Raw genomic sequence first — 27176 nt, 5'->3', positions numbered from 1 at the left:
CCCTGGACAGCGGTGAAGGACCGGACTGCGGCGAAGGGTTGACGTGATCAGCCGCCGGTGACACGCTAGCGGGATTGTTTGAACCCGCCGACGGAGGCTGCACAAAAGAGAAGAGATTGCATGTGTTAGACTAAAAATCGAAAATTTCGGCAGCACCTCCCCTGCACGGGGAGGTTTCCAACCTGCAAGAAACAACGGCACGAAGGCCGACAATCACAACGGCACGAAGGCCGACAATCCCAACGGCACGAAGGCCGAAAATCACAATGGCACGAAGGCCGACAATCCCAACGGCACGAACGCATTAAACTTCCATACTCACAGGAGTGAAGTGTCGAACCAGAGCTAGAGCTGGCAACTGCACTTGGACACCCGATGCTTGCCCGATGGTTTGCATGATCTGATACATGTCCGCCATCTGCTTCTTCGTGGCCTCCAGCTCTGCGGTCAGGTGCGCTTGCGTCTCCCTTGTCTCTGCCAGCTCGGCCTGCAGTGTTTCAATCACATGTTTCAGTATTGCAAATCTGATCAATGTGTGTAACGTTCAATGTACGACGAGTGAAACCAGAATTACCTGAAGTTCGTCGACCCGCAACAGTGTTGGAGTAGGCCGTGCACGTATGGGAAGGCTTCTGGCCGTGCTCCGTGCCCTCACGTCGGAGAGAGAGGGTGCAGAGCTCGAGGAGTCGGCGCCGTCTGCAATCCACAACCGCCCGTGCTTCCTGCGTTGCCCTAGCCTCATGATCACCTCTATCTCAAGGGGCTCAGTGCTCAGATTGTGATCTGAGCCATGGAGCGCCCTAATCGCCTCCGTGTAGTCTCTGACCTTAGTGTGGACGCTCGGGTCAGAGTAAGCCTGGGCAGGGGCATCCGGGTTGAAGACGACACCGGATTTCACCGGGCCCATGTGGGACACAGCCCATGCCCCAAACTCCGACACCGGCACGTCCGGGTGTGCCACCTCCTGCGAGAAAGAAGGCAAGATGATTAGAAATCAGGCAAAATTGAGCATTAGAATAGATAAATGACATCTCGTACAAGTGCCCGCTTGAATGCGGGGAGGTTGCGGCTGCCTTGGTGGTGAGTTGGAGCGGTCCTCAGTGCCCGCTTCCGCTTGCCTTGCTCGTGCTTTGCGATGTACGCCGGGTCAAGGTACCTGTCCACGATCCTCGACGATGCCGATCTATGCGACATGCACCACGAGGCCGGCACCTACACATCATCAAGTGTTTGACATATAAGAAGATCAATTCTGGACCTACTAAATCTCAAAATGAATTAATATTATTCACCTACCTGAAGGTACTGTTCCTTGGTCAGCGCCACATTTCTTGCGCCAGTTTTGTTGAGGGGCTCTTTCTTGATGGACCTGTAGTAGTTGACGTGGGCCTGGAGTCGCGCCTCGTGAATCATGTCGCTGACGTACTTCTTACAGGCTCTGTGTGCCGTCTGATCCGCCAGGGTCTCTCTACCTTTTTCGGCCTTGAAGTACCTCTGCATACAAACACGATGTATCCGTTCATTATTTCAATAAAAGACTTAAGCAATAGAGGAGATGTATTGAGCTATGTTGTGAGACACTTACCCAAAAGTCTGCCAAAACCCGCTCCTGCTTGTTGTCCTGCTCGTCATCCGAGCCGAGCTTGTACCTATCCCACGACCAGGCCGGCTCCCACCTCCCCTCTTTCAAGTCCACAAGGCCGGGGAAGTGTTTCCTGCACAGACATCCCAGGACGGTAGCGGGGGTGTGTGGGGGGTCAAGAGCACCCGACAGAACTAGCCAGCCCCTGCACAAGTGATTACGAAAAATTATCAGTTTCTCTTTTGATTTTCAACGTATCATATGAAGTACTAGTGATAACATCTATAGTTACTTACCTTCTTCCCATAGGACGAACCAGTGGGCGTCGGTCAGGAAGCGGAACCGGAGGAAGGCTTGTGGGACCTCGCAGGTAGGGAGCCAAGAAAGCAGAACTGTCCTCCGTCTGCTGAGTCCCCTCGTCCCCCGACGGAGTGTCTGTGGTCGTGCCCATGGCCACCACGTGCCCCTCCGGGGTAGGAGACGGGTCCTCCGGCTGGTCGAGAGCCGGGGGAGGAGGCGGGTCCCTCCTGGGGCGACCCCGGCCCCTCCCCCTCCCCCTCCCCGTGCTGGGGCAACCCGGGCCTGCTCTCGCCGCTGGGGGCGAAGACGTCCCCTCGCCTCCATCAGGAGGGCGTAGCCTCTGGTACACTGAGAGCACCTGCCTCGGTGAACGGTTGCCCACCATCTTTGTTCTGTCACCTGCAATGTACAAAGAATGAACAACAAGCGTTAGTACATACATGTCAAATAGTTCAAAATGAATAAACATAACAAAATTTAATAAAAAACATAGTATTACATGGTTTAGGAATAATCTTCATGATTGGGGTCATAGGTCTCATCATCACTGTCAAAATTGTCCAAATGGGCAACACTATTCAAAGGTTCTGTGTCTTCTTCATTGTCTTTGCCTAAATGGAATCGCTCAAGCATTTGAATGTCCTTCGGATTTAGCACTACATCTCCAGGGTCCTCGTCATCAACCGTTTCATTGTCTACTTCCATGGCGGTCGTCACACCGGGTAAGACTATCTCAAAGCTCCCTTGTAGCTCATCTGCTTGATAGAACTCTCCATCATATGTGTTTGTGTCGAAGGTGTAATCTTCATCGTTTGGAACAGGTAGTTTACCGTGCGAAGATACCTGGTGCACAATAGACCAACCCTTAAGATGGTCTTTGTCTTGGCACGCGTATGGCGTATGATACACCTGCACCGCCTGTTGAGCCACAATATAGACGTCTTTTCCTTTATAGACGGAATCATGCCTAATCTCGACTAGCCCAAGATGAGGGGGCCGTCTTGTTCGTGCAGGATCAAACCAGTGGCACTTGAATATGACAGGAGTAAGAGGTACCCGGCCCTCATATTCAAGTTCATAGATCTCCTCAATTATTCCGTAGTATTCGACGCCATTAGTGCCCGACGTAAAAACTTGGCTGTTGGTGGTTTTCCGACCGGGCCGAGTCTGCTCGTGTCTTGACATGTGGAAGCGATATCCGTTCACATCATAACCGGTATATGACTTCACCCTTAACTTGAAGCCGTTTGCAACCTGTCTCAACTCGTCACTCATGGACGCATTGGTTTGCGCCTGCAAGCTCAAGCATGATACATCGTTATACTATTGGAACATACAAGCTACTAAGGAATATCGACGAACGTACGACCTTTTGTTTGAACCAAAAAAATGAAATCAGGACTCCCAGCTCCCGCACCCTCTGAAAGAAGGGTATCATGTTCGTGCGAGGTAGGATCCCTTGATTGATGCCACTCTTGACGAACAAATTCCCTGTACCAAAGAGAATCAATGGGGTTCGATACAGAATAGTGACGTCGTATTGAAACAAGTTCGTTGAGAACTTACTTAATGAATGGCGCAACCTCGACAAGGTTGGTGAACACATATAGCGTGATTCTGCGCCACTCTTCTGGATCCAATCTCTTGGGGGTCGATCCACTTGCGCTGCCTAGTTGGCATTTGAAAAGGCTGAGGGTCGATTCAACTTCGCTAGCATTGTAACGAGGGGGTGGATTATACTTGCTAGGAAGGTTTGGCTTGTAGTAGGATGTCGTGAAGTTTGCAACCTCCTCCCGAATGCTTGCCTCTGCAATGGAAGCCTCAATTCTGGCTTTATTTGTACATTTCTTGCGAAGAGTCTTTAGACATCGCTCGATTGGATAGCACCAATGGGCCTGCACGGGCCCCCCAACCGTGCCTCGGTCGGGAGGTGCACAATTAGATGCTGCATCGGCAAAGAAGAAGCCGGGTGGAAAGATCTTCTCAAGCTCACAGACCAACTCAGGTGTCATAGTTTCCAATTCTGTAATGATGGTCGAAGATAGCTCCTTGGCACAAAGCTGGCGAAAGAAGTAGCTCAACTTTGCCAGCACTAGCTAGACATGCTCAGGGACATAGCCTCAAACCATCGATGGAAGTATGCGCTCAATCCATATGTGGTAGTCACGACTCTTCATCCCGTTGACTCGCAGAGTCTCTAAGTTCACTCCCCTGCTCAGATTCGCTGCATACCCATCAGGGTACATTAAATTCTTGATCCATCAAAGTACTTCCCTCCTTTGATCGATTTTCAAGACATAGGGGGCCCTAGGCCTTCTCCACTGCTTTCCTATTGCAGGAGGCCGCATCTCTAGGTTTGGCCTATCGCACCACGTCGCCAGGTCCACTCTAGCCTTAGGGTTGTCCTTAGACTTGTCAGTGTCCATGAGCGCTGCCCAAAGTGACTCAGCGATATTCTTTTCAGTGTGCATGACATCAATGTTATGGGGTAGTAGGAGGTCATCGAAATAAGGGAGCCTCGTCAAGCCAGACTTATGAGTCCACATATGTTGCTCACCATATCCCATGAAACCACCATCTTCGTTGGGCATGAGAGCATCTATCTGAGCATGAACCTCTGCCCCAGTCCTCTAGTGCGGTCTAGGGTCCATCGCTTTGACACCTTTCGTAAAGCTCTTGACGTCTTCTCTGAATGGATGGTCAAGAGGGAGGAATTGACGATGTTTGTCGAACGACGAATACTTGCCACCCTTCTTCAACCATATGAACCTCACAGCTTCCTTGCATATTGGGCATGGGAACTTCCCCTGAACACACCAGGCGCACATTAACCCGTACGCCAGGAAGTCGTGCAGGGAGTAGTGGTACCAGACGTGCATTTTGAAGCTAGTCTTCGTAGCTCGGTCGTATGTCCACACCCCTTTAACCCAAGCATCGATCAACTCATCTATCATAGGCTCCATGAATATACCCATATTACTCCCTGGGTGTCCAGGGATTATCAACGACAGGAACACGGTATGCTGTTGAAAGGAGATGCCGGGGGGGGAGATTCAGGGGGATGACGAACATGGGCCAACATGTGTATGGTGCAGCCATCATGCCATATGGATTGAACCCATCTGTTGCCAGCGTGACACGTACATTACGAGCCTCCTCTGCTTTGAGAGGATGCCGCGAATTGAAGTACTTCCATGCATCAGCATCGGATGGATGTACCATCTTCTCAGGATTGTATCGTGTGCCGTTTTTGTGCCATGTCATCTGTTTTGTGGATTCCTCGGTCATGAATAGCCATTGGAGCCTCGGCAGGAACGAAAGGTGTCGTAGGACTCTCATGGGGATCTTAAGCTGCCTCTTCTGGCCATCGCCTGAGTCTACCTCCATGTACCTAGAGGATTTACACTTCGGGCAGTACTTTGCATCCGCGTGTTCTTTCCTAAATAGGACATACCCCTTCGGACACACATGTATCTTGTCATACGGCATCTTAAGTGCAAGAAGGAGCTTCTCTGACTCGTACAAGTTCTTTGGCATAATGTGTGTCTTTGGTAGCATATCGCTCCACATGGCCACCATCTTGTCGAAGCCTTCTCGACTTAGGTTTAACTCGGCCTTCAACTCCATTACGCGACCAATGGCGTCCAGCTGAGAAACATTAGTATGATCATGAAGGGGTCTCTGTGCCGAGTCCAACATCAGGTAGAAGGCATCTGCGGCAGCCTCCATCTCCTCCTTGTCATGTCCTTCAGTGAACTGAGCTTGGTGCGTGTCATCCAGCATGTCTGCTACCCCGGCATCATCATCGAAAAGCCTCGAGCCGTGGTCTCACCACCTCCTCCCTGATACAATCGACTTCACCATGGTGGATCCACCGGTGGTAGCCCGGAGTAAATCCAAACTTCACAATATGTTTACCCATGGTTAACCTATCTTTCCTTCTTTTGTTGTCACAACCGCTGCACGGACAAACCACTAGAGAATGGCCTCCGGCACTCTCACCAAATGCATGCTGTAAGAATTCTTCGACCTTGACTATAAATAGCAAGTCGTAATCGTGCTCGTCTCTTCGGAGCGTGTACATCCACTCACGGTCCTCCATCCTTTAACAGATGTATCAGCACATATGAGTCACCATCAATTGCATCTACGCAGTGTCCCTACTCTCTAATAGGTGAGGATAGGTCCTAATCCCACCCGTGGATCCGTAGATGAGGTTAGTTTCCATGCTCCGCTCCTATCGGAGACGGAATTTCGGCAGCACCTCCCTGCTGTTCTCCCGATACACGTCCTGCAAGGGAGAGTGTGTATCCGGAGAACAACAGGGGGTGATGCCGAAACACCGTCTCGGACCGGAGCGGATCATGGAAACTAACCCATCTACGCATCCGCGGGCTGTCCAAAAAACGTGGACAATCCAAAACAGAAATGCTCGCAGATATGCAAAGATCTGCATACCTCCAAAGATATCTCTTTCGGACGGGAGACGCCTAACTAGGCTACACCGATCTACGACGACAGACAAGCGGAAAAAGAGATGATTTATACCTAGGGTGTCGGTGAAGTCAGGCTAGCGAGGCAATGGCGAGTCGACGCAGTGCAGGCAGACCCGCGACGCCGACTAAAACGATCGGGGACCTCCGGGTCACTTCCAACAGGTCCTACTCTGCAAAAGAAGAAACACGACACTATAAGTTCAAAATTTCGGCAGCACCTCCCTTGCACGGGGAGGTTTCCAAAACCTGCAAAAAACAACGGCATGAAGGCCGACAATCACAAACGGCACGAAGGCCGATAAGAACAGCGGCACGAAGGCCGACATCACAACGGCACGAAGGCCGACAAACGGAGAAAGGGTGGATATACCTTGCCCACGCTCGTAGGCGGTTCAGTGACGGTAGGGGCATCGGCGGGACGGGCACGCAGAGAAGACGGCCGAGGCACCTCCTCCTCCCCTCTACCTCGGCTTCCTCCCCCTCTCCCCTTCTCCTCCTCCTTCCTCTCCTCCTCCTCCTTCTTCCTTTTTCTTCTCTTTTTCCTTCTTCTTCTTCCTTTTCCTTTTCTTTCTTTCTCCTCTTTTTCTTCCTTCTTCTTCCTTCTTCTCCTTACTGCTGCTTCCTCCTCCTTCCAAGCCAGCAGCAAGAGCAGGGGTGCACGGGGCCGGCGCGTGCAGGGGAGGACAGCCGCGCGCGCCGGCGGCGGCGCGGCCGGGCTGGGGGGTGCTCGGGGGTGGGGGCGCGCGGTGGCGGGGGCTCGCCGGCGTGGGCGCGCCGGGGAGCCGCGTGGGCGGGCTGGGGGGTGCTCGGGGGCGGGGGCGCGCTGTGGCGGGGGCTCGCCGGCGTGGGCGCGCCGGGGAGCCGCGCGGCCGGGAGGCGCGGCGGGGCTGGGGGGTCCTCGGGGGGCGGGGGCGGGGGAGCGCGGTGGCGGGGTCTCACCACCGTGGGCACGCCGAGGAGTCGCGCGGCGGGGCTGGGGGTGCTCGGGGGTGGGGTCTCGCCGGCGTGGGCGCGCCGGGGAGCCACGCAGCCAGGCTGGGGGGTGCTCGGGGGTGGGGGGCGCGCGGTGGCGGGGGCTCGCCGGCGCGACGGAGCGGCACTGGCGGCGCTGGCCGGCAGGGGAGGCGCGGCGGGCGTCGGGACAGAGCAGAGCAGGCGGCTAGGGTACTAGGGGTGGGGGGGGATTTTGGGCCGGCGGTTTTATTTTTTTAAAAAAATTTTTGCCGATTGTAAGCCTTGAGCACTTGGCAAATTTTTTTTTAAACTTATTTTGCCGAGTGCCAGCGTCAGGCACTCGGCAAATTTTTTTTTTATTTTTGAAAATCAGCTTTGCCAAGTGCCCCCTGGGCCGGCACTCGGCAAAGCCCACTTTGCCGAGTGCCCCCCATGGCACTCGGCAATTTTTTTTTTGATTTTAGGCCCAAATTTTTTTCTGTGGCCTTGTGATAGTATTTCAAACTCTATTTTAAAGTTTGGGGCAATTTTGACTTTTTTGATATATTTCATTAGTTTATTTCGTTTCGTCTAATTGTTTGGGATATTTCAAATTTGAACTGCAAGTACATGGAATAATGGACTTTGGTCATCCAAAAATTGATACTCATGATATTTAGGGTATGTTTAGGCCGTATCCAGGAAGTCACGTGAAATCTCGAGTATCTCGTTGACGTAACATGTCGAGGTACTTGCCGGAAATGTGATTTTAAATTATATAAAATGCAAACGAAGTCCGAAAATCATGAAACTTGTCGAGGCGTCGTGTTATCACATGTGGAGGCTGTGGTAAAAAATTGTAAAGGTTTCGAGCAAATTGTGACGTCGGATGCCAAAAACCCAGACATCTCCACATGTGATCAGTGAACCAACACGCTGTCGCTGAACCAACACCGGATGCCAAATCGAGCTCACCACCGTATTCTTTCATCTTCTGCTTCAACCGGTATCCCCATCGAGTTTGTGAGCTCGAGATCTATCTCCCCATGCCATCCGATGAAGCAACCGAGCCCGAAATCGCCGTTTTGGTGAACTCCGACGAGGGCTCGGCCATGGAACCGCCGCCGAGGTCACTATTCCGGCCGGCAGTTTCCCCTCTCCCTTCCTCCTTCTAATTTTAGCCGTCCGTTTCAGATCCAAAGCCCTAGATTAGCCAGTAACCCTTCGTGTGGCTTAATTGCATAAGAGCCCCTCGGATTTTTGATATAGAACCCGTCGTCCCTACAGTTTTGCTAAAGACCCCCTGCCTTTTTATGAAATAATACCCACAGTCCCTGGCCTGAATTCAAAATCTGATTTTATTTATTTTAAATCAAAATTGAGTTCTATTTATTTACAAAAATGCCACTGATCTTGTTTTAGCCATAAAATCTCCGTTTTAACTCCGATTTGACCCGTTCAAGCTCCATTAGATTCGTAATTACGTAATCTACATGTTCAAGCTACTGTTAAATATATTTTCAACTTTTGAAATTCAAGAGATTCATTTTACAAACTTTTCATCTTGATTTTATGTTTGGTGTACTATTCTAATTTAGATCTATTGTTTGCTTCGTGTATGATTGCATGGATGCTTGTGTGGTGCTTTATGATCATGTCCAGTCGGTGAGCTTTACGTGCTGATCAAGAAGGAGTTCCATTGAAGGTTTGGACTAGAAGAAGGATCTAAGTCTAAGGCAAGTATAGCATTGGATCTTCCTTATTGTCCTATACATCTTTAATCATTTAATTCATGCTGCATGTGTCTACCTTGACTACCACTAAGGATATCATAGTCTTTTATACTTGTACCTTGATACCTATGGGTTTATGCATTGGGTAGTATGATGCTAGTGCTCAACCAAAACCATGATCTTGTAACTTGACTAATGGTATATGCAATAAACACAAAAAGATGTTTTTAGCAACATGGAATCAGGGGGCTTGAGCATTGGGCTATTTTATGGTGCTCTAGATTCCTCTCCCTAAGGACTTATCTGTAAGCGAACATCCAGGACTTATAGTTCAACTGTGAGGGCTACCTGGCTCTGGCTTTAGATCAGTATGAGGACCTTTTCTAGCTTGTTAGTGGTTACCTTTATGGCGCAAGAGGGGCTCCAACAAGTATGATCTCGGCCTGCCAAGAGGATGCACTTTGGTTTCTTGGTATTTTGTTAGTCACTCCTTGGAGGGGGGTTCATGCTTATTGATGGGGAAACCTTAGTGGCCCTAACTTGTTAGACGAACCTTTGAAAGGCTTTATAGTGAACCCTACCGACCTTCCTAGGTAGTGGGTCAAGAGGCTGATCACCTCGGGCGAAAGGGTAAATCATGACTCACAGTGAAAGTGTACAACCTCTACAGAGTGTAAAACTGTTATAACAGCCGTGCTCATGGTCATGAGCGACCTTGGAACCCTTACAAACTAGATGATGAACACTGATGATACTGATGATAAAGATGCTCACTAATGATTACTATTTATGCTATTCATTATTCATGTTTACCTGATCATATGTTTATATGGGCTTGTGATAAACTTGTTGCTACTCCTATGCTAAAATTGTGACAATTAAAAGCTAATCGCAGTTGAACCAGTGTCAGCCTTTTGAGCCTGATGAACTCCATGTTATATTTGTTGAGTACGACATGTACTTACGCTTGCTTTATTTTTCAATTATTTGGATAAAAATCCTATATGGGTTCCAGATTGCTAGAGTTTGGAGGAATTAGGCTTGTGGTCAACCAGTCAGTTGTCCCTGTGGAATTGGAGTCTTCACCCAAAGATCGAAGTTGTCTTTCCGCTGTTTGCTGTTTAAGGTTATATCCTTTATACTAAGTACGCTATATATTGAGCATTGTCTATTGATATTACCCTTATTTGTAGCTATATGTGAGATTTAACTTCCTGGGCTCACATATGGTGTGTATCTGGTTTTGTTCTTGAAAACCGGTTGCTATAAAGTGGTTTCAGAGCAATGCTGACTGTAGAACACAAGCCTAGTAGAAACTGGTCGTTCTAATATTTAGAAGTTACTACAAAAACCCTTGCTCTATGAACCTTGATATTTTCTTCTCTACTATATCTCTACACTTGCTATTTATCTCTACCTTGGTGCTTATTTTAAAGTCCTTGTTCTCATCTCCACTCCTTCGTTTGATATGATTTTAGAACTAGTCCTCACCACATTCTTGCGTATTCTGAAGATGAGTCTTAGGATTGTTACCCCTAGTACAATGAGGACAATAGTATCACAAGTTGAGTCAATGATTGAATTGTGCACCTTTAGTGCTTTGTTAAATTGTCATTATATTTCTGCTTATTTTGAATCTTTGTAATGATTGCAATGATGTTGTTGGGTGTTCCCACAATTTTATTTAGTTTATAGGCCTAAGGTATAAGGATTAATGAAATAAATAGTAGGGTTTTAGTTTCTCCTATTTCCTCTATCTTGTCTTTCGGATCAACATGTCTTTATCGGCTTATATATCTATTCTTGGAGGACCAAAAATCATGAGAAAAATTCTAGACAATAGTAGACTTCAATATCTTTCTGTGACCATAAGAACCGTCCTCATATATGTTTTGGTTATGGAGTTATGAAAATCACAAGACGATGCAACCGCGCTGTCTAAAATCTGGAGTAGTTTCTGTTATGCACTGTTTTCGACTGCCTGAACTGCAGAATTTGGAAAAGTGTTCTATAAGGAAGTTGTGGAGAATTTGATAATCTTTCCAACAGTATAAGCTACAACTTCATTGGATTAACTGAATGAGAGTTACAGTTGTTTTACTACGTTGTTATTTTTCTGCTCGTGAGGAATTCCAGGTTTCTTGTTCTTGCCCTACACGAGAGTATCATTGGGATGTCAGAACGTCCTGATACTAGTTAACTCATCTGGAAGGAGGTGCAAGCTATACTTTGGTGTCTCCTATTTTATCTTTTCTTAAGGGGGGTAGCCAAGTTGAAGGATTTGCAAGATGAAGTATCATACGTTCTAGTTTGCGCAGCGGAAGCGTGGTGGGCCCATAACCCGCAGGTCCTAGGATTTAAACCTTTAGAGGGGATCAATAAGATAGATGATCACGCCTATGCAAACTATCCAACTAAGAAGGGTCCAAATACTCAAGGTGCCATAAGAAGTTCAGTTATGGTCTCTAGCTCTCACTTGGAAGAATCGGTTAATCTGATAAGAAAGGTGTTACCTAGAGGATGTATATCACTTAAGGGCTTCATCATCCAAAGTAAGTATCATTTGCTCGGTTGATAAGTTATTGGATCATCTATGAGGAATTGATGCATTCATCAATATGGCCCTGCAACTTGAGCTATCCTCAGCTAGGAGTCCAATCTTCAACATACCTAGGACAAGTAGGTGTTGATGACATAGGAATGAGATATTTAATAACTATAGATGGTTCTATGGAGTCTCAGGAAATACCAATGATATACTAAGCATGACAAGAAGGTTTGGGATTGAAGAAAGTTAATGATGTGATTGGAATCCACTCGAGAATGTAAGAGAGAACTTAGAGTTTTCAATGAGGTTTAAGGGAGGTTTATCCAAGATCATCAAGATATTGGTAGAGCTACCGGAGAAGCTTTTAGGTTAGTTTGGATCAAGAAACCTCAGGTAAGTGTTTGAAGGAGTAAAAAAAAGAGAGGTTGGAGTAAAACCTATGTATTAGCTTTGTTAGATTAGGACAAGAGCTTTATATCCACTAGGATGCACCCTATCAAGGTGTGGGATGTGTCCTTATGCAAGAAAAAAAAAGTAGAGGCATATGCAAGAAAACATGAGATAGAACATCTAACGTATGATCTGGAGTTATCCATTGTGGAGCATGAGGTACTATCTACTTGGGCATGATAAGTGACATCTATGAGGATCATAAGAATCAAAGGAACATCTTCACAAAGTTGGTTTTGAGCATATTACATCATTGTTGGATTCAAGTAATTAAGGTTTTATGACTTGCAAAAGTGCACTTTGGTTTCTTGGTATTTTATTAGTCACTCCTTTGAGGGGGGTTCACGCTTATTGATGGGGAAACCTTAGCGGCCCTACCTTGTTAGACGAACCTTTGAAAGGCTTCATAGTGAACCCTACCGACCTTCCTAGGTAGTGGGTCAAGAGGCTGATCACCTCAGGTGAAAGGGTAAATCACGACGCACAGTGAAAGTGTACAACATCTGCCGAGTGTAAAACTGTTATAACAGCCGTGCTCATGGTCATGAGCGGCCTTGAAATCCTTACGGAATAGATGATGAACACTGATGATACTGATGATAAAGATGCTCACTAGTGATTATTGTTTATGCTATTCATTATTCATGTTTACATGATCATGTGTTTATATGGGCTTGTGATAAACTTGTTGCTACTCCTTTGCTAAAATTGTGACAATTAAAAGCTAATCGCAGTTGAACCAGTGTCAGCCTTTTGAGCCTCATGAACCCCATGTTATATTAGTTGAGTACGACATGTACTTAGGCTTGCTTTATTTTTTAATTATTTGGATAAAAATCCCGGATGGGTACCAGATTGCTAGAGTTTGGAGGAATTAGGCTTGTGGTCAACCAGTCAGTTGTCCCTGTGGAATTAGAGTCTTCACCTGAAGATCGGAGTTGTCTTTCCACTGTTTGCTGTTTAAGGTTATATCCTTTATACTAAGTATGTTATATATTGAGCATTGTCTATTGATATTACCCTTATTTGTAGCTATATGTGAGATTTTACTTCCTGAGCTCACATATAGTGTGTATCTGATTTTGTTCTTCAAAACCGGGTGCTACACATGGAGAGACCCTAACCCTAATAGACTCAATCTACTCGAAAACTTAATAAAACGATGGATCCCCACTCCCTCCATCCTCCGGCGAGATGCCGGAGGGGGAATGGAGATTAGCGGTGGTGGAAGTAGGGGCGATGGCGGCAGCTTTCGAGCAAGTCGCTAGGCGATCCGCTCGTTATCTTTCTTGTAACCATGGTGGCAGAGTATTAAGATAACCCTTCTAAAGGTTCAGGGGTTCAATTCTCACCTCCAATCAACTTGTCTCGTTTACTAATAGTTTTACTACTAAGAAACAGTAGGGAACCATTATTTACCTAGGAACTACCTCCCTAGAAAAGTTGCTGACATGGTAGATGTTGGTCCTGCATATATAAAAAGGTACTTTCCCGCAGAATTGTGTACATAGGAAAAATTGTACATGGAAATAAGTTTCTTTTGTGAGGGATTTGAGTTCTAGGGAAATATATATTATCATGGCAAAGGTATTAACAATCGAATTCAAATACATAATTTATATTTTAATGAAAATTCAAAACTATTTTTAAATGCTGCTCATCTTAGAGTAAAAGACCTTTCAAAAGAAAATTAGACAATGGCCATCATGCAACACTAATTTGTGAACAGTTGAAACCACAATCCTTTCACTCATCCACGTAGCGCAGCAAATGTTTCTTTGATTGTGATAACCTCAGTATAAACATCATGCGTTGATGGTCTTTCCTTTGGTGTCTCCACAGAGCATGAGAGACCGAGTTTAACAAGATGCAGGATGCAGCTTTCCACTCCAGCTGTTGCATTATTTCCTTGCTCCAAATTGTTGTACACATCACCATCATCTTCAAAACCTTGAACGATACAAGGATCTAGAATCTCACCAATCTTTTGAGGAAACGCATTCTCCACAAATCTGTGAAGGTTCAAACCATTTGTAAACATCTCATCTGTTGGACACTTCCCTGTCAGCAGTTCTAAGATAATAATTCCATAGCTGTAGACATCACCTTCTGCTGAGAGTTTGCTTCCCAAGCCGTACTCTGTAATTAATGTGTGTGTAACTGATCAAACAATTTTATTTCTTAATATTGGAAAAACTTAAAAAGCATTATTGAATAGTGGAAAGTTTTTGAAGGATAAGTTTTCACCTGGTGCAATGTATCCAATTGATCCTCTTGGTCCCAATAAGCTTGTCGAACTTTGATGACTATAGCTTTGAAGAAATTTAGCTAACCCGAAGTCAGCAAGGCGTGCACACATGACATCATCAAGAAGGACATTGCTGGGCTTTAAGTCACAATGGATCATAGGGGGCACACAATGGTTGTGTAGATAATCCAAAGCGGAAGCTACATCCATTGCTATTGTTATTCTGGTGCTCAAACTCAATGGGCTTCTCAACCCATACCTGTTCAAATTAGGATAGAGCCAGCTCTCTAGGCTTCCATTAAGCATATATTCAAGAATAAGAGCTTTGAATGGATGTCCTGATGGATCAAATGTTGAGCATGCAGTAATCACCCTTACAAGATTGCGATGACGAGTGTTCCTCAGCGCTTCACACTCAGCAACGAAGCTCTTTGGTGCGCCAAGTTGATCGAGTTTGAAAACCTTGATAGCAACTATATCTTCTTCGAGCCCTGGTCTACCTTTGTAGACTGATGCAGATTTTCCAGAACCAATCAAGTTGGCCAATGAGAAATCATTTGTTGCCATGACTAAATCAGCATATGAGAACTTCCTCAACTCCTTGCAAGGTGGATGAGATTCTTGTTTAACTTTCTTTCTCTTCTTCGAGAGAACGACGACAAAGCACGAGAAGATGGCCAAGGAAAGAGCAGTAAATCCTGCTATCTTCAGAATACCGTAGGCTTTTCTCTTTTTTGATCTCACTTCACTGCAAAGTGGAAGCTGTGGCAAGTGGATACTGCTGGCACACAACTTGTTACCTTCAATGAACACAACCTCTCCTATTTTCTGAAATATCCCACCAGTCGGTACCGGTCCTTCGAGGTTGTTGAACGACAAATTGAGAAGCATCATAGAGCTGAAAAGCTCAAAGAACTCAGGAACTTCACCAGACAAGTAATTTCGAGAAAGATCCATCTCACTGATGCCTCTCAAACTAATGAAAGATTCAGGGATTTTCCCATGTAGAAGGTTCCCTTCCATGTGGAGGGACCCCAAGTGCACGCAGGATCCTAGAGCGGAGGGGATTGTTCCACTCAGTTGGTTATTGGAAATATTCAGCACGTCGAGGTTTATCAAGCCGCCAATCTCCAATGGTATTTCTCCAGATAGTTCATTGTGAGACAAGTCCAGACCTTCCGAAAGCATGGAAAGGGTGAAGAGCTCCTTCGGTATGCTACCAGTGAAGCCATTACAGGAGAGGTTAAGAGTTTCCAGATTTTTACAGTATCCTAAAGCTCTTGGGATCAAGCCACTGAAATTATTTTCTTGTAAATAGAGGTCACTCAGTTTGTTGAGGTTACCAATGGATGATGGAACCTGTCCAGAAAGTTTGTTTTGGGATAAGCTAAGGACAAACAAGTTTGGAAGGTTTCCAATGGAGTCAGGGAGGTTTCCAGCAAGTAAATTATTTTCCATGTATAGAATGGTAAGGTTTGTAAGGTGCTCTATCTCTGGTGGTATGGTTCCAGATATCTGATTTTCTGTTAACAATAATACTTGTAAACTTCTTGGAAGGTTCCCAGTGGAAACAGGTAATTCTCCTTTAAGGATGTTCCTGTCTAGGTTTAATAGAACCAACTGGCTGCAATTTGCCAATGAGGACAAGAATGACCAGTCTCCGGCTTCTAGCTGATTCATCCCAAGATTCAGTTCAGTTAAGCTGGACAGGTTCCCAAAAGAAGGAATAGTACCTTGGAATGAATTGTCATGGAGGTCCAACACCTGAATATTTGTTGCATTGCCTAGTGAAGCAGGGATCTGACCTTGGAAATGATTTCCTTGCAGAATTAGTGTTTGGATGTTTGGAAGGGTAAAACCTATGTCATATGGAATTTGGCCACTGAGTCTGTTGGTGCCGACGGCGAGGTATGTAAGTGTTGTTTTGTGGTAAAGAGAGGCTGGAACAGTCCCTGACAGGTTGTTGAAAGTCAGGTCCAATTGTTCAAGGCTTGGAATCATGCCTAAACTCGATGGAATGGCTCCTTGGAAGTTGTTTTGTGAAAGCAAGAGACAAGTAAGATTTGAAAAATTTCCTAGAGAGGAAGGTATGCTACCTGAGAGATTGTTATTGGATAGGATCAGGGTATCTAGTGGTGACAAGATATGCACTAGTGGTGGCACAGACCCAACAAAGGTATTGCCTCCAAGGCCTAGGACTTCAATCGATGAGCTGTTAAAAAGAGCGGAAGGAATCTCCCCACTGAGATGGTTGTTTGTTAGATCTAGGAATTCAAGCGATGAACTGTTTGCAAGGAAAGCTGGGATGCCTCCTGTCAGCGTGTTGTTGGCGACAAGTAGAGCTGAAAGGCTGGAGAGTGTACCCAGCCCATCTGGGATTCTGCCATGTAGCTTGTTGTTGCTCAGGATGATCTCCTGCAGTTGTGAAGTTTTATTGCTCACCAGACTTGAGGGGATCTCACCTTCAAGGAGATTGGTTGAAAGATCGATGAACTGGAGGCGGGAGGAGGATAGAGTGCTTGGTATCATGCCCATGAGATGGTTGTAGCTGAGGTTCAAATAGAAGAGGCGATTCAGGCTGCCGAGCTCTGGCGGGATGTGCCCGTTCAGCTGGTTGTTTGGAAGGTGGATAGCCCTAAGGAAAGTGAGGCTGCCAACACATGGCGGTATCTGGCCACTGAGGTTGGCCGAATCGAAATCCAGGATGGTGACACGAGATGCGTGCCTCTTGCCGCAGGTGACACCAGGCCAGCTGCAGTACTGCACTGACGAGTCATTGCTCCATGAAGCCATGGCTCCGGCGGTGTCGGAGTCGGAGAGGTGGAGCTTGAGGCAAAGCAGGGCCTGGAGATCAGTATCATCGGATGTCGTGCTGTGAAGTGTAGCAGGAGCTGAAGAAGATGCAGTTGAGAATGAGAGGAAGCAGGATGTGCATGCAAATGCAAGCAAGATGGTGACCACAAGCACAGGGAAACCAGGGATGGTGGCCATCTACACGGCGACGTTGCTGCTGCTGCTGGTGTTTCTACTTTGGATTGCAAACTTTGAGTTGTGGTGCTTGTGAAGCTAACGTGTGTGCATATTTATTACAGAGCTAGCACACTCCCACCTTAGGAGTTAGCACGATAAAAGTTCCAGGAACGGGAGAATGAGTAGTGCTTATTTTTCAGTCACACAAAGTGGTCAAACTTGGACATGGTTTGTAACACGTCAATAGACCTGCGCACTACCGCCACTACGGCCATGTATGTTCAGTTGCACTATGTACACTGCTGCGAGAAGATATTTCTTTACATGCAAACCGGCCACCACTTCAAGAAGACAAAAAAAAGGAGAGAGTGGTTTCTAAGATTTTAAACCGATAATGTCAGTCTCACATGATACGTCTCTACTACTAAACTATACACTCACTCGTGGGTGAGTATATGATACTAGCCCTAACACGCGCGCTTTAATGCACAGGCATATATGTAGTGCTGTAAACAGGAAAACATGGTTTTGAACAGAGCAGTGTTTTTAGCAGTAAATAAACAGTGTGTTAAACACTACTGAACCGTGTTGTGAATAGGGACTGAACAGTATCGAGAACTTTAGGCAAAGTGCTAAGGGAGCCGGAAATCTTGCACGCACGAGGGAGTATATCTTATTATTCTTTCATATCAGGATTTAGTAATCTTGTATTGAATATTATGACCATTAAATAATCTGAAATGAAAAAGGTTTGAACTACACACTTTTAATAGATCTTGTCAAGCACTATAACTTTGATAAGAGGACATGTCTCCCATTCGAAATTGTTTGAAAAATTTTAACAAATGAATGGAGCTACTCGTTCTACTTGATTGAATAAAGTACTACAAATTTAAGTAAACTATAACAGCTGTTTCGTTCTACTTGTGCAAACTTTGAGTTTTCTTTTACAACAATAAACTTTGAGTTGTGGTGCTAACGTGTGTGTATTTATGGAGCTAGCGCACTCTCACCTTGTTAGCACGACCTCTAAAAATTTTCAGGAACGGGAGAATGGCTAATGGTTATTTCAGTCATACAAAGTGGTCAAAGTTGGACATGGTTCGTAACGGCAATGGACCTGCCCACTACGGTCTACGGCTATAGCCCAAAATATACTTTTGAACCGTTTTAGGGAACTTTTGTAGATATATGCCTACATCGATGATGCATATTTTTCGATAATGGAAGATTGTATTAATTTTCAAGAACAATACATCGATGTGATACAAAGTCTTAAAAAAGTCTTCTGGCCTCTGCTTGATTAATATCTATGATGCATTTATAACCTCTTTTAGCTAGCGATGCAAAAATGTTCTCTATGGTGAAGTAAATCCTGATTGTACATCAGTATATTCATTTCAGTTATATATAACTATGTTCACTACTTCATAATTGTTTTTTAGCAACACAACCATTTTAGGGCATGGACGGGTGAATTTCTAGCCGCCTCTACGGAAGCCTCCATCAGATCCCACTGACGAAGCTGTCTCTAGAAATACAATTTCAGATGTGGCTGGAAATTCGGCCTCCCCAAAGCCTCACACAGAGATACCCCATCCCACACACCAGGCGCTACCACCCCTCTCTCTTCCGTTCTTTCTCTGTGTCACATCTCTCTCTCTCTCTTCCTCCTCAAAGATCCACACCACACCCCTCATATCCATGCTAGTGACCAAGCTGGCTGGGAAGGTCGCCTTTGGACGATAGGGCGGCATATTAGCAATTGGTGTGACGAATCGAGCAATCACACTACTACAAAAATGATTTTGCAAGACACTGTCCAAACTTTAGCCGAGGCGGTCACAAAATCCAACCGCCTCGTAAAATACCTTGCGATTAACGGAGTCAGTCGTTTTATTTACCGAGGCACAAAAAATGACCACCTCCAAAAATCGATTTACGGAGGCGGTCAGAAAATGCCCGCCTCCGAAAATGGATTTACGGAGGCGGTCGTTTTAAGACAACCGCCTCAAAAAATGGTCTATTTTCGGAGGCAGTCGTCTTAAGGCGCCTGGCTCCATAAATCGATTTACCGAGGCGGTCCTTCTAAGAGGTCTGCCTCCAAAAATGGAGGCCATTTTCGGAGGCGGACCTCTTATGAGGCCTGCTTCTGTTAAACGTGTCCGAGGCCCAGCCAAAGCCCAAATCGGGCTTCTACCGGGCTCATATAAATAAAGGACTTAGGGTTTCTCAACTGCACTCTCTCTCTCTCAGCTCTCTCTCCCTGGCACGGCGCTCCTCTATCTTCCTGGCACCGCGCCCCTGCTTCTCCTCCCTAGCTCGGTGCCCCAGCCTCTCCGCTGGCGCGGTGCCCCTCTCTTCTCTCCTCCCTCTTGGACTCCCTCTCCTTCTCGCGAAAATGGACTCCCTCTCTTCTTCTTACTAACGAGCGGTGGCGGCGGGGCTCGCACCAGCGGCTGGATCCGCGCGTGTGCGGCGGCGGTGCATGTGGTGGGGAGGCCCTGGCCAGCGGCGGAGAGCCGACGGCGGCCCATGCGGCCGGGAGGCGGAGGTGGAGGATGGGTCGCTGCTCCTGTGCTGCTGTAGGGCTCACATGCGATGGCATCTTCGAGCAGGCTCCATGACGGGCCAGATCCGGCAAGGAGGCGCCGAGTCCGGTGGAGGGAGCAGGATCCGGTGGAGGGCCAGATCAGTGTAAGACAGCGCAGAGAGAACCCTATAGTCGTTCGGACTCTGACACAGTGTCATCACCGGAAGCGACTGTGCTTAGGGTTTTGTGTGCCGTGAGGACCGGACGCTGTGCCCGTGGCACCAGACGCTTGAGGTCAGCGCATCTGATCCAATGCAGAGAGGTTCCAGAGAAGGGTTTTCTTCACCAGACGCATCCGGTCAGTGTGGACAGGACCCTAGTAGAGTCCGGTCACACTAGCCGTTGCCTATCAGAGCTGGCGTCACATAGCCGTTGGCTACTGACATGACACATCTGGTCACCCCGACAGGCGCGTCCGGTCATCACTGAAGTTGCTGAGTTGGACCTCAACGGGTATGTTTGAAAGTGGGGGCTATATATACATCTCCTACTCATCCAACATACCTCTCTTGCTCATTTGTTCAGCTGAGGCAACCATTTGGAGTTCAAGTGAGAGCAAGTGCCTAGTGGGGTGATTGAGATTTGATAATCCAAGATTATGGACCTCATTTGTGTCTAGAGAGTAGCAAGTGTGCATCCACCTTCCTCATTAGCCTTGTTTTGGGTTAAGTGAGAGTTTGTGCATGTTACTCTTGGTGATTGGCATCACCTAGATGGCTTGGTGGTGATTGGCAGCTTGGTGATCATCTGGCGAAGCTTGTGGATGACCCAACTCATCTTGTGAGTGGTTGTGGGCGATTCACCATGCCAGAGTGGTGAAGAATCAGCCCATAGAGAGCACTTGATCCTTGCGCAGATCAAGGGGGAGCGATACCCTTGCACGGTGCTCCAACGAGGACTAGTGGGGAGTGCCGACTCTTCGATACCTCGGCAAAATGTCGCCGTGTTCCTTCCCTCTCTTTACTATGAGCATTTACTTTGAGCAATTCAATACTTGTCTTTACATTCCTAGAATTGCCATGCTACAGTAGGATTGGAACCTAGGTTGCTAAACTCTTTGTGCGATAGGACAATAGGATACACAATTAGGCACTAGGGGTGAAGAGGGCTAAGTATAGGACTTAATTATTGCAAGAATTTTTAGAGAAGCCCAATTCCCCCCCTCTTGGGCATCTTGATCCTTTCAATTGGTATCAGAGCTGAGTGCTCTTTGATTTAGTCTTAACCGCCTAGAGCAAGATGTCTGATGGGGTTGGACCCCCTCCCTACTTTGAGGGAGATGATTTTCCTTATTGGAAAATTCGTATGGAGGCGTACCTAGAGGCTATAGACATTGGAGTGCTTAGAACCGCCACACAAGGCTTCCCAAAACCTAAGGATCCCACCAACCTTGTTGGTGATGAGGCCAACTACGAAAAGTGGAATGCAAAGGCCAAAAACACCCTCTTTAGAGGCCTTTGCAAGGATGTCTCCAACCGTATCCGGAACCACAAAGACTCCCATGCACTATGGTCGGACATTTGTGCGCTCCATGAGGGAACTAAGAGTGAGCATGAGGAACTCTATCATCTTGTTATCAAAAAGCTCAATTCATTTGAAATGCTTCCTAATGAATGTGCTAATAAGATGTATTCATGCTTGAATGTGCTTGTAGAGGAAGTCAATGGGCTTGGACTTACACAATTGCAACCATCCGATGTTGTAAGAAAGATATTGAGTGTTCTTCCCATTGACAAGTATGGGCATATTGTGACCGTGCTTCATCAAGGTGATCTTTCCACATCTACACCAACACAAATATTGGGAAAGATCAATGCACATGAGATGTACATGCACATCACTCCACAAGATGGCTCTTCCTCTTCCACCAAGAAGAAATATTTGGCTTTCAAGGCTAGCCAAGAGAAGAAGGGCAAAGCAAAAGTGGCTCTTGAAAGCTCAACTAAAGATGAAGATGACACCAACATTGCTCTCATGGTGAGGAAGACCACCAAGATGCTCAAAAAGCTAAACAAGAATGGTGTCAAGTTCGATTCCAAGAAGAAGAAATTCTTCACAAGTGGCAAGAGGAAGCCCATCTCCGAAATGGATTGCTACAATTGTGGTGATCTTGGTCATCTAGCTCATCAATGTCCAAAGCCCAAGAAAGACAAGTAGAAGAAGAAGTACAAGGACAATAAAGATGACTCAAGTGATGGTGAGAAGAAGAAAGAAAAGCCATACAAGAAGAGAGATGGCAAGAAGAAGCAACACCACAAGAAGAAGAATGGCAAAGCTTATATTGTTGGTGATTGGCTCATGGATATTGAATCACCAAGTGGCTCATCCGATGAAGATAGCGATGATGAGAAGGAGAAGGTGGCCGCTCTTGTGATTGGGACTTCACTACCTCCACCACCACCACCGCCATCATCCTCTACACACCTATGCCTCATGGCCAAGGGTGAACGAAAGGTACAAAGTGATGATGATAGTAGTGGTAATGAAAGTGGTAGTGATAGTGATGATGAATTCGAAGCACTTTCTTATGATGAACTAGTTGCCTTGCTTAACAAGTACTCTAAAATCATAAGAAAGACAAGAGCTAAAAATGAAAAGCTTGAACTTGAGAATGAATCTCTTTTAGCTAAGTATGACATAGCCCAAAAAGCTAGTGATGAGCTTAGAGATGAAAACAAGGTTGTGTCATCCACCCTCAAGGAGCTCAAAGCTAACTTAAAAAGGTTAAAGAAAAACATGATAAACTTGAAGGGATACACAAAGAGCTCAACACTAGATATAGCTTGCTAAAAGAAGAATATACCACTCTCAAGGTCAATCATGATAACCTTGTCATTTCAAATGAGTTCTTATCAAATGAACCTCATGAAGCTACTAACCATGTTGTTAAGATTGATATAGCTACATCATGTGATGATTTGATTGATGAGAACATTGAGCAAGGATCTAGTAGCAAAGGCAAGCAAGTGGTTGTGGCTGATCATTATGATGATTGTGTCAAGATCAAGAATGAGATTGAGAAGCTTAGAGAGTTAAATAAGAAACTCAAGATTAAGAAGGCTCATCTCACCACCGGCTTGTACAAGTTCACAAAAGGGAATAATCTTCAAAGTGAGCTACTCATGAACACCGTGATGAAGAATGACAAGTGTGGTATTGGCTTCAAGGCAAACAAAGAGAAGAAAGCCAAAGCTCAATATCAAGCTCAACATCAACATAAGCCAAAGCCCAAGCCAAAGAGATGTATTGAGTGTGGACAAGAAGGTCACTTTGCTCATGATTGCAAAACTCCATCACCACAACCCTTGCCCAAGCATGCTAGACCCTTTGCCTTCAATGCTCATTATGTGTTTAGAAAGGACACAAAAGGAAGACCTCAAGTTGTGTTTCTAGGTCCACCTAACAAGAATAGGCCTAGGCAAATTTGGGTAGCAAAGTCACTAGTTGAGAAAGTGGTTGGCCCCCGTCAAGTGTGGGTGCATAAGAATCAAGCTTGATCTCTTATGTGTGTAGGTGAACTACAAGACCGGTGAAAGTCATTGGGTTATTGATAGTGGTTGCACACAACATATGACCGGTGATCCTCGTATGTTCTCCTCACTAGATGAAGATGTGGATGATCAAGAAAGGATTATATTTGGTGACAATTCAAAGGGCAAAGTACAAGGGTTGGGCAAAGTTGCAATATCAAATAATCACTCAATCTCAAATGTGCTACTTGTTGCTTCATTGAGTTTCAACTTGCTATCCGTTGGTCAATTATGTGATCTTGACTTTCAATGCTTATTCACCGAGAAAGAAGTGGTTGTGTCAAACAAGGATGATGATCAAGTCATATTCAAAGACTTTAGATACAACAACTTATATCTAGTGAACTTCACCTCCGATGATGCTAACTTGAAGACATGCCTATTCACCAAATCATCTATTGGGTGGCTATGACATAGAAGGCTTGCTCATGTTGGAATGAGTACACTCAATAAAATATTGAAGAAGGACATGGTTAGAGGTTTGAAAGATGTTGTGTTTGAGAAAGACAAGCTTTATAGTGCATGTTAAGCCAGCAAGCAAGTTGCCAACACTCATCCATGCAAGGCTTCTATGTCAACATCAAGAGTGCTAGAGCTTCTCCATATGGATTTATTTGGACCTACAACTTATGCAAGTTTGGGAGGCAACCTCTATTGACTAGTGATTGTTGATGATTATTAAGGATATACTTGGGTGTTCTTCCTTCATGACAAGACCGAAGTGGCCGCATCATTCAAGAAGTTTGCCAAAAAGAGCACAAAATGAGTTTGATGTGAAGATCAAGAAGATAAGGAGTGACAGTGGCAAAGAATTTGACAACACAAACATAGAAGGCTATTGTGATGAAGTTGGGATCAAGCATGAGGTCTCTGCAACTTACACTCCTCAACAAAATGGTGTAGTTGAGAGAAAGAACTAGACATTGATTACCCTAGCAAGAACTAGGCTTGATGAGTACAACACACCAGAGAATTTGTGGGCCGAAGCAATCAACACCGCTTGCTATGCGTCCAACCGCCTATTCATTCAATGGTTTCTAGAGAAGACCCCTTATGAGTTGCTCAATGGGAAGAAGCCAGATGTCTCATTTTTTTAGGTGTTTGGTTGCAAATGCTACATCTAAAAGAAGCAACAACACCTAGGCAAGTTTCAAAGATGATGTGACATTGGTTTTCTTGTTGGTTACTCATTGAAGTCCAAAGCATATCGTGTATTCAACCATGCCACCGGCTTGGTAGAAGAAACATATGATGTGGAATTCGATGAATCTAATGGCTCCCAAGGAGCACATGAGAATCTTGATGATGTAGGTGAAGAACCATTGAGGGAGGCTATGAAGAACATGCCGGTTGGAGCCATCAAGCCAAAAGATGATGAAGATGAGGTGCAAGTGATTGATATGCCTTCTTCATCAAATGTGCCACAAGATGATGATAAAGATGTGAGAGAAACAAATGAAGATACATATGTCTCTCATGATCAAGCGGTGACACAAGCTCAAGATGTTGATGCACCACAACCTCCTCCTCAAGTGGTTGGAAGAAGAACAACTCCACTACTTCAATCACATCCACAAGATCTCATCATAGGGAATCCTTCAAGGAGTGTAATGACTCGCTCTCAAAAACTTGTTTCTTTTATTGAACATCACTTCTTTGTCTCTTGTGTTGAGCCTACTAGCATAGATGATGCTCTCAAGGATCTGGATTGGGTAAATGCCATGCACGAAGAATTGAACAACTTCACCCGCAATCAAGTTTGGACACTTGAAGAGCGACCACAAGATGCAAGAGTCATTGGAACAAAGTGGGTGTTCCGCAACAAGAAAGATGATCAAGGCGTTGTAGTAAGGAATAATGCAAGACTAGTGGCAAAGGGGTTCTCTCAAGTTGAAGGCTTGGATTTTGGAGAGACCTTTGCACCGGTTGCAAAACTTGAAGCCATCCATATCCTCCTTGCATATGCATCCCATCATGATATGAAACTATATCAAATGAATGTGAAAAGTGCATTTTAAATGGCTTCATAAATGAACTAGTCTATGTTGATCAACCTCCGGGGTTTGAAGACCCTAGATATCCTAATCATGTTTATAGGTTGTCCAAGGCGCTATATGGGCTCAAACATGCCCCAAGAGCTTGGTATGAGTGCCTTCGGGATTTCCTTATTGAGAAGGCCTTCACCATTGGGAAGGTTGATACCACACTATTCACCAAGAAGTTTGATGGTGAAATCTTCATTTGTCAAGTATATGTTGATGATATCATATTTAGCTCAACAAATGAAGACTATTGCGAAGAATTTGGTGAATTGATGTCGAAGGAGTTCGAGATGTCTATGATAGGAGAGCTTACATTCTTCCTTAGTTTTCAAGTCAAGCAAATGAGAGAAGGGACATGCATCTCTCAAGAAAAGTATACCAAGGACCTTCACAAAAAGTTCAATATGGATGAATGTAAGCCAATCAAGACACCAATGCCAACCAATGGACATCTCAACCTAGATGAGGGAGGTAAATCGGTTGATCAAACTCTCTACCGTTCTATGATTGGTAGCTTGTTATACTTGACCGCATCTAGGCCCGACATCATGTTTAGTGTGTGTATGTGTGCTAGATTCCAAGCTAAATATAAGGAGGCTCACTTAGTTGCCGTCAAAAGAATCCTTAGGTACATAAAGCACACACCAATCATTGGCCTTTGGTATCCCAAAGGAGCTAATTTTCAACTCGTTGGCTATACCAATTCGGATTATGCGGGTTGCAAGGTTGATAGAAAAAGCACATCCGGAGGGTGCCATATGCTTGGTGGATCACTAGTGTCTTGGTCCTCCAAAAAGCAAAATAGTGTTGCCTTATCCACCGCTGAGGTGGAGTACATCGCCGCCGGTGCTTGTTGTGCACAAATTCTTTACATGAAGCAAACCCTTCTAGACTATGGTGTAGTTCTAGAAAAGGTACCACTTTTGTGTGACAACGAGAGCACCGTAAAACTTGCTAATAACCTAGTTCAACACTCTTGCACCAAGCACATAGATATCCATCATCACTTCCTTAGAGATCATGTTGCTAAGGATGATATATCACTAGAAGGTGTAAGGATGGAAGATCAATTGGCGGATATCTTCACAAAACCTCTAGATGAAACACAGTTTTGTAAGTTGAGGAACGAGCTCAATGTACTTGATCTATGTAATTTCACTAAAAGATGAGCTTGTGTTGTCCCTTGCATTGCATTGTAACATAAAAACATGTTTAAATAACTTGTATTGCACTTAGGGCTTGGCTAACTTGGTTAAGATAACCGCCCAAAAAGTGTGTGAAGACGCTTAACCAAGGTTTAAACTTGACAAGCAACTAGATTTACTTTCAAGTATTGCATTGCATATGCATGTGTGTTGCTTTGTCGTTTCTTTTTGGTTAAGTTTGAGCATCCGCTGAATTCATCCACATATAGGGGGAGCATTTGAAGCTCTAAATTGGTTATGACCCCTATTGTGTGGTCTCATGATGCTCCTCGCCCCGCTTTATAGCTTATTTTCGCTAAAATTCATATAGCCTAAGGCAAAATATTTAAAAAATTTGAGGGATTGAGAGAGGTCACTCATTCCAGTTCCAATTGGTGTTTATTTGGCCCTTATTTGAGTTGGAACTTGGTTGGGAGAAAGCGCCACGATGGAAGATGAAGAAATAGCTGTTAAACTTGCACCGGACGCAGTGACCGGACTCTCGTACAGTGGCGTCCAGTCAGTTGTGAAGGACCGGCCTCAGTGACAAATGTCACCGTCGTGTCC

The 27176-nt window shown here is 45.4% G+C and overlaps 2 protein-coding genes across 3 annotated transcripts; one reads left to right on the top strand and one right to left on the bottom strand.

Moving 5' to 3' along the window:
* Positions 1–6463: 6463 nt before the first annotated feature.
* LOC136507110 (uncharacterized) lies at positions 6464–7549 on the top strand. The gene is made up of 2 exons (XM_066501941.1): positions 6464–6540; positions 7015–7549. Exons 1-2 carry the CDS (start codon positions 6464–6466, stop codon positions 7547–7549), a joined length of 612 nt encoding a protein of 203 aa, XP_066358038.1.
* A 6045-nt stretch (positions 7550–13594) lies between these two features.
* LOC136508566 (probable LRR receptor-like serine/threonine-protein kinase At3g47570) lies at positions 13595–17372 on the bottom strand. 2 transcript variants are annotated; one of them, XM_066503273.1, is made up of 3 exons: positions 14290–17372; positions 14149–14181; positions 13865–14054 (listed from the first exon to the last, which is right to left on the bottom strand). In XM_066503273.1, the coding sequence occupies exons 1-3, from the start codon at positions 17279–17281 to the stop codon at positions 14011–14013; spliced, it is 3069 nt and encodes a 1022-aa protein (XP_066359370.1). In that variant the 5' UTR covers positions 17282–17372; the 3' UTR covers positions 13865–14010. The 2 variants fall into 2 exon arrangements, with proteins under 2 accessions (XP_066359369.1, XP_066359370.1); XM_066503272.1 differs by having other exon boundaries at positions 13595–14181.
* Positions 17373–27176: the final 9804 nt, after the last annotated feature.

This window comes from Miscanthus floridulus, chromosome 15 (assembly GCF_019320115.1).
Source record: "Miscanthus floridulus cultivar M001 chromosome 15, ASM1932011v1, whole genome shotgun sequence".
Lineage (NCBI taxonomy): Eukaryota > Viridiplantae > Streptophyta > Magnoliopsida > Poales > Poaceae > Miscanthus > Miscanthus floridulus.
Note: the sequence above shows the minus strand (reverse complement) of the source record. Positions and strands in the feature narration are given on the sequence as shown.

Excerpts from the sequence above, each read along its gene's own strand:
- LOC136507110 (XM_066501941.1), top strand. The coding sequence starts at position 6,464 with ATGGCGAGTCGACGCAGTGCAGGCAGACCCGCGACGCCGACTAAAACG. Across the intron at positions 6,541-7,014 it reads CTCCGGGTCACTTCCAACAG|CCAGCAGCAAGAGCAGGGGT; the intron begins GTCCTACTCTGC and ends CCTCCTTCCAAG.
- LOC136508566 (XM_066503272.1), bottom strand. The coding sequence starts at position 17,281 with ATGGCCACCATCCCTGGTTTCCCTGTGCTTGTGGTCACCATCTTGCTT. Across the intron at positions 14,182-14,289 it reads AATTGGATACATTGCACCAG|AGTACGGCTTGGGAAGCAAA; the intron begins GTGAAAACTTAT and ends CATTAATTACAG.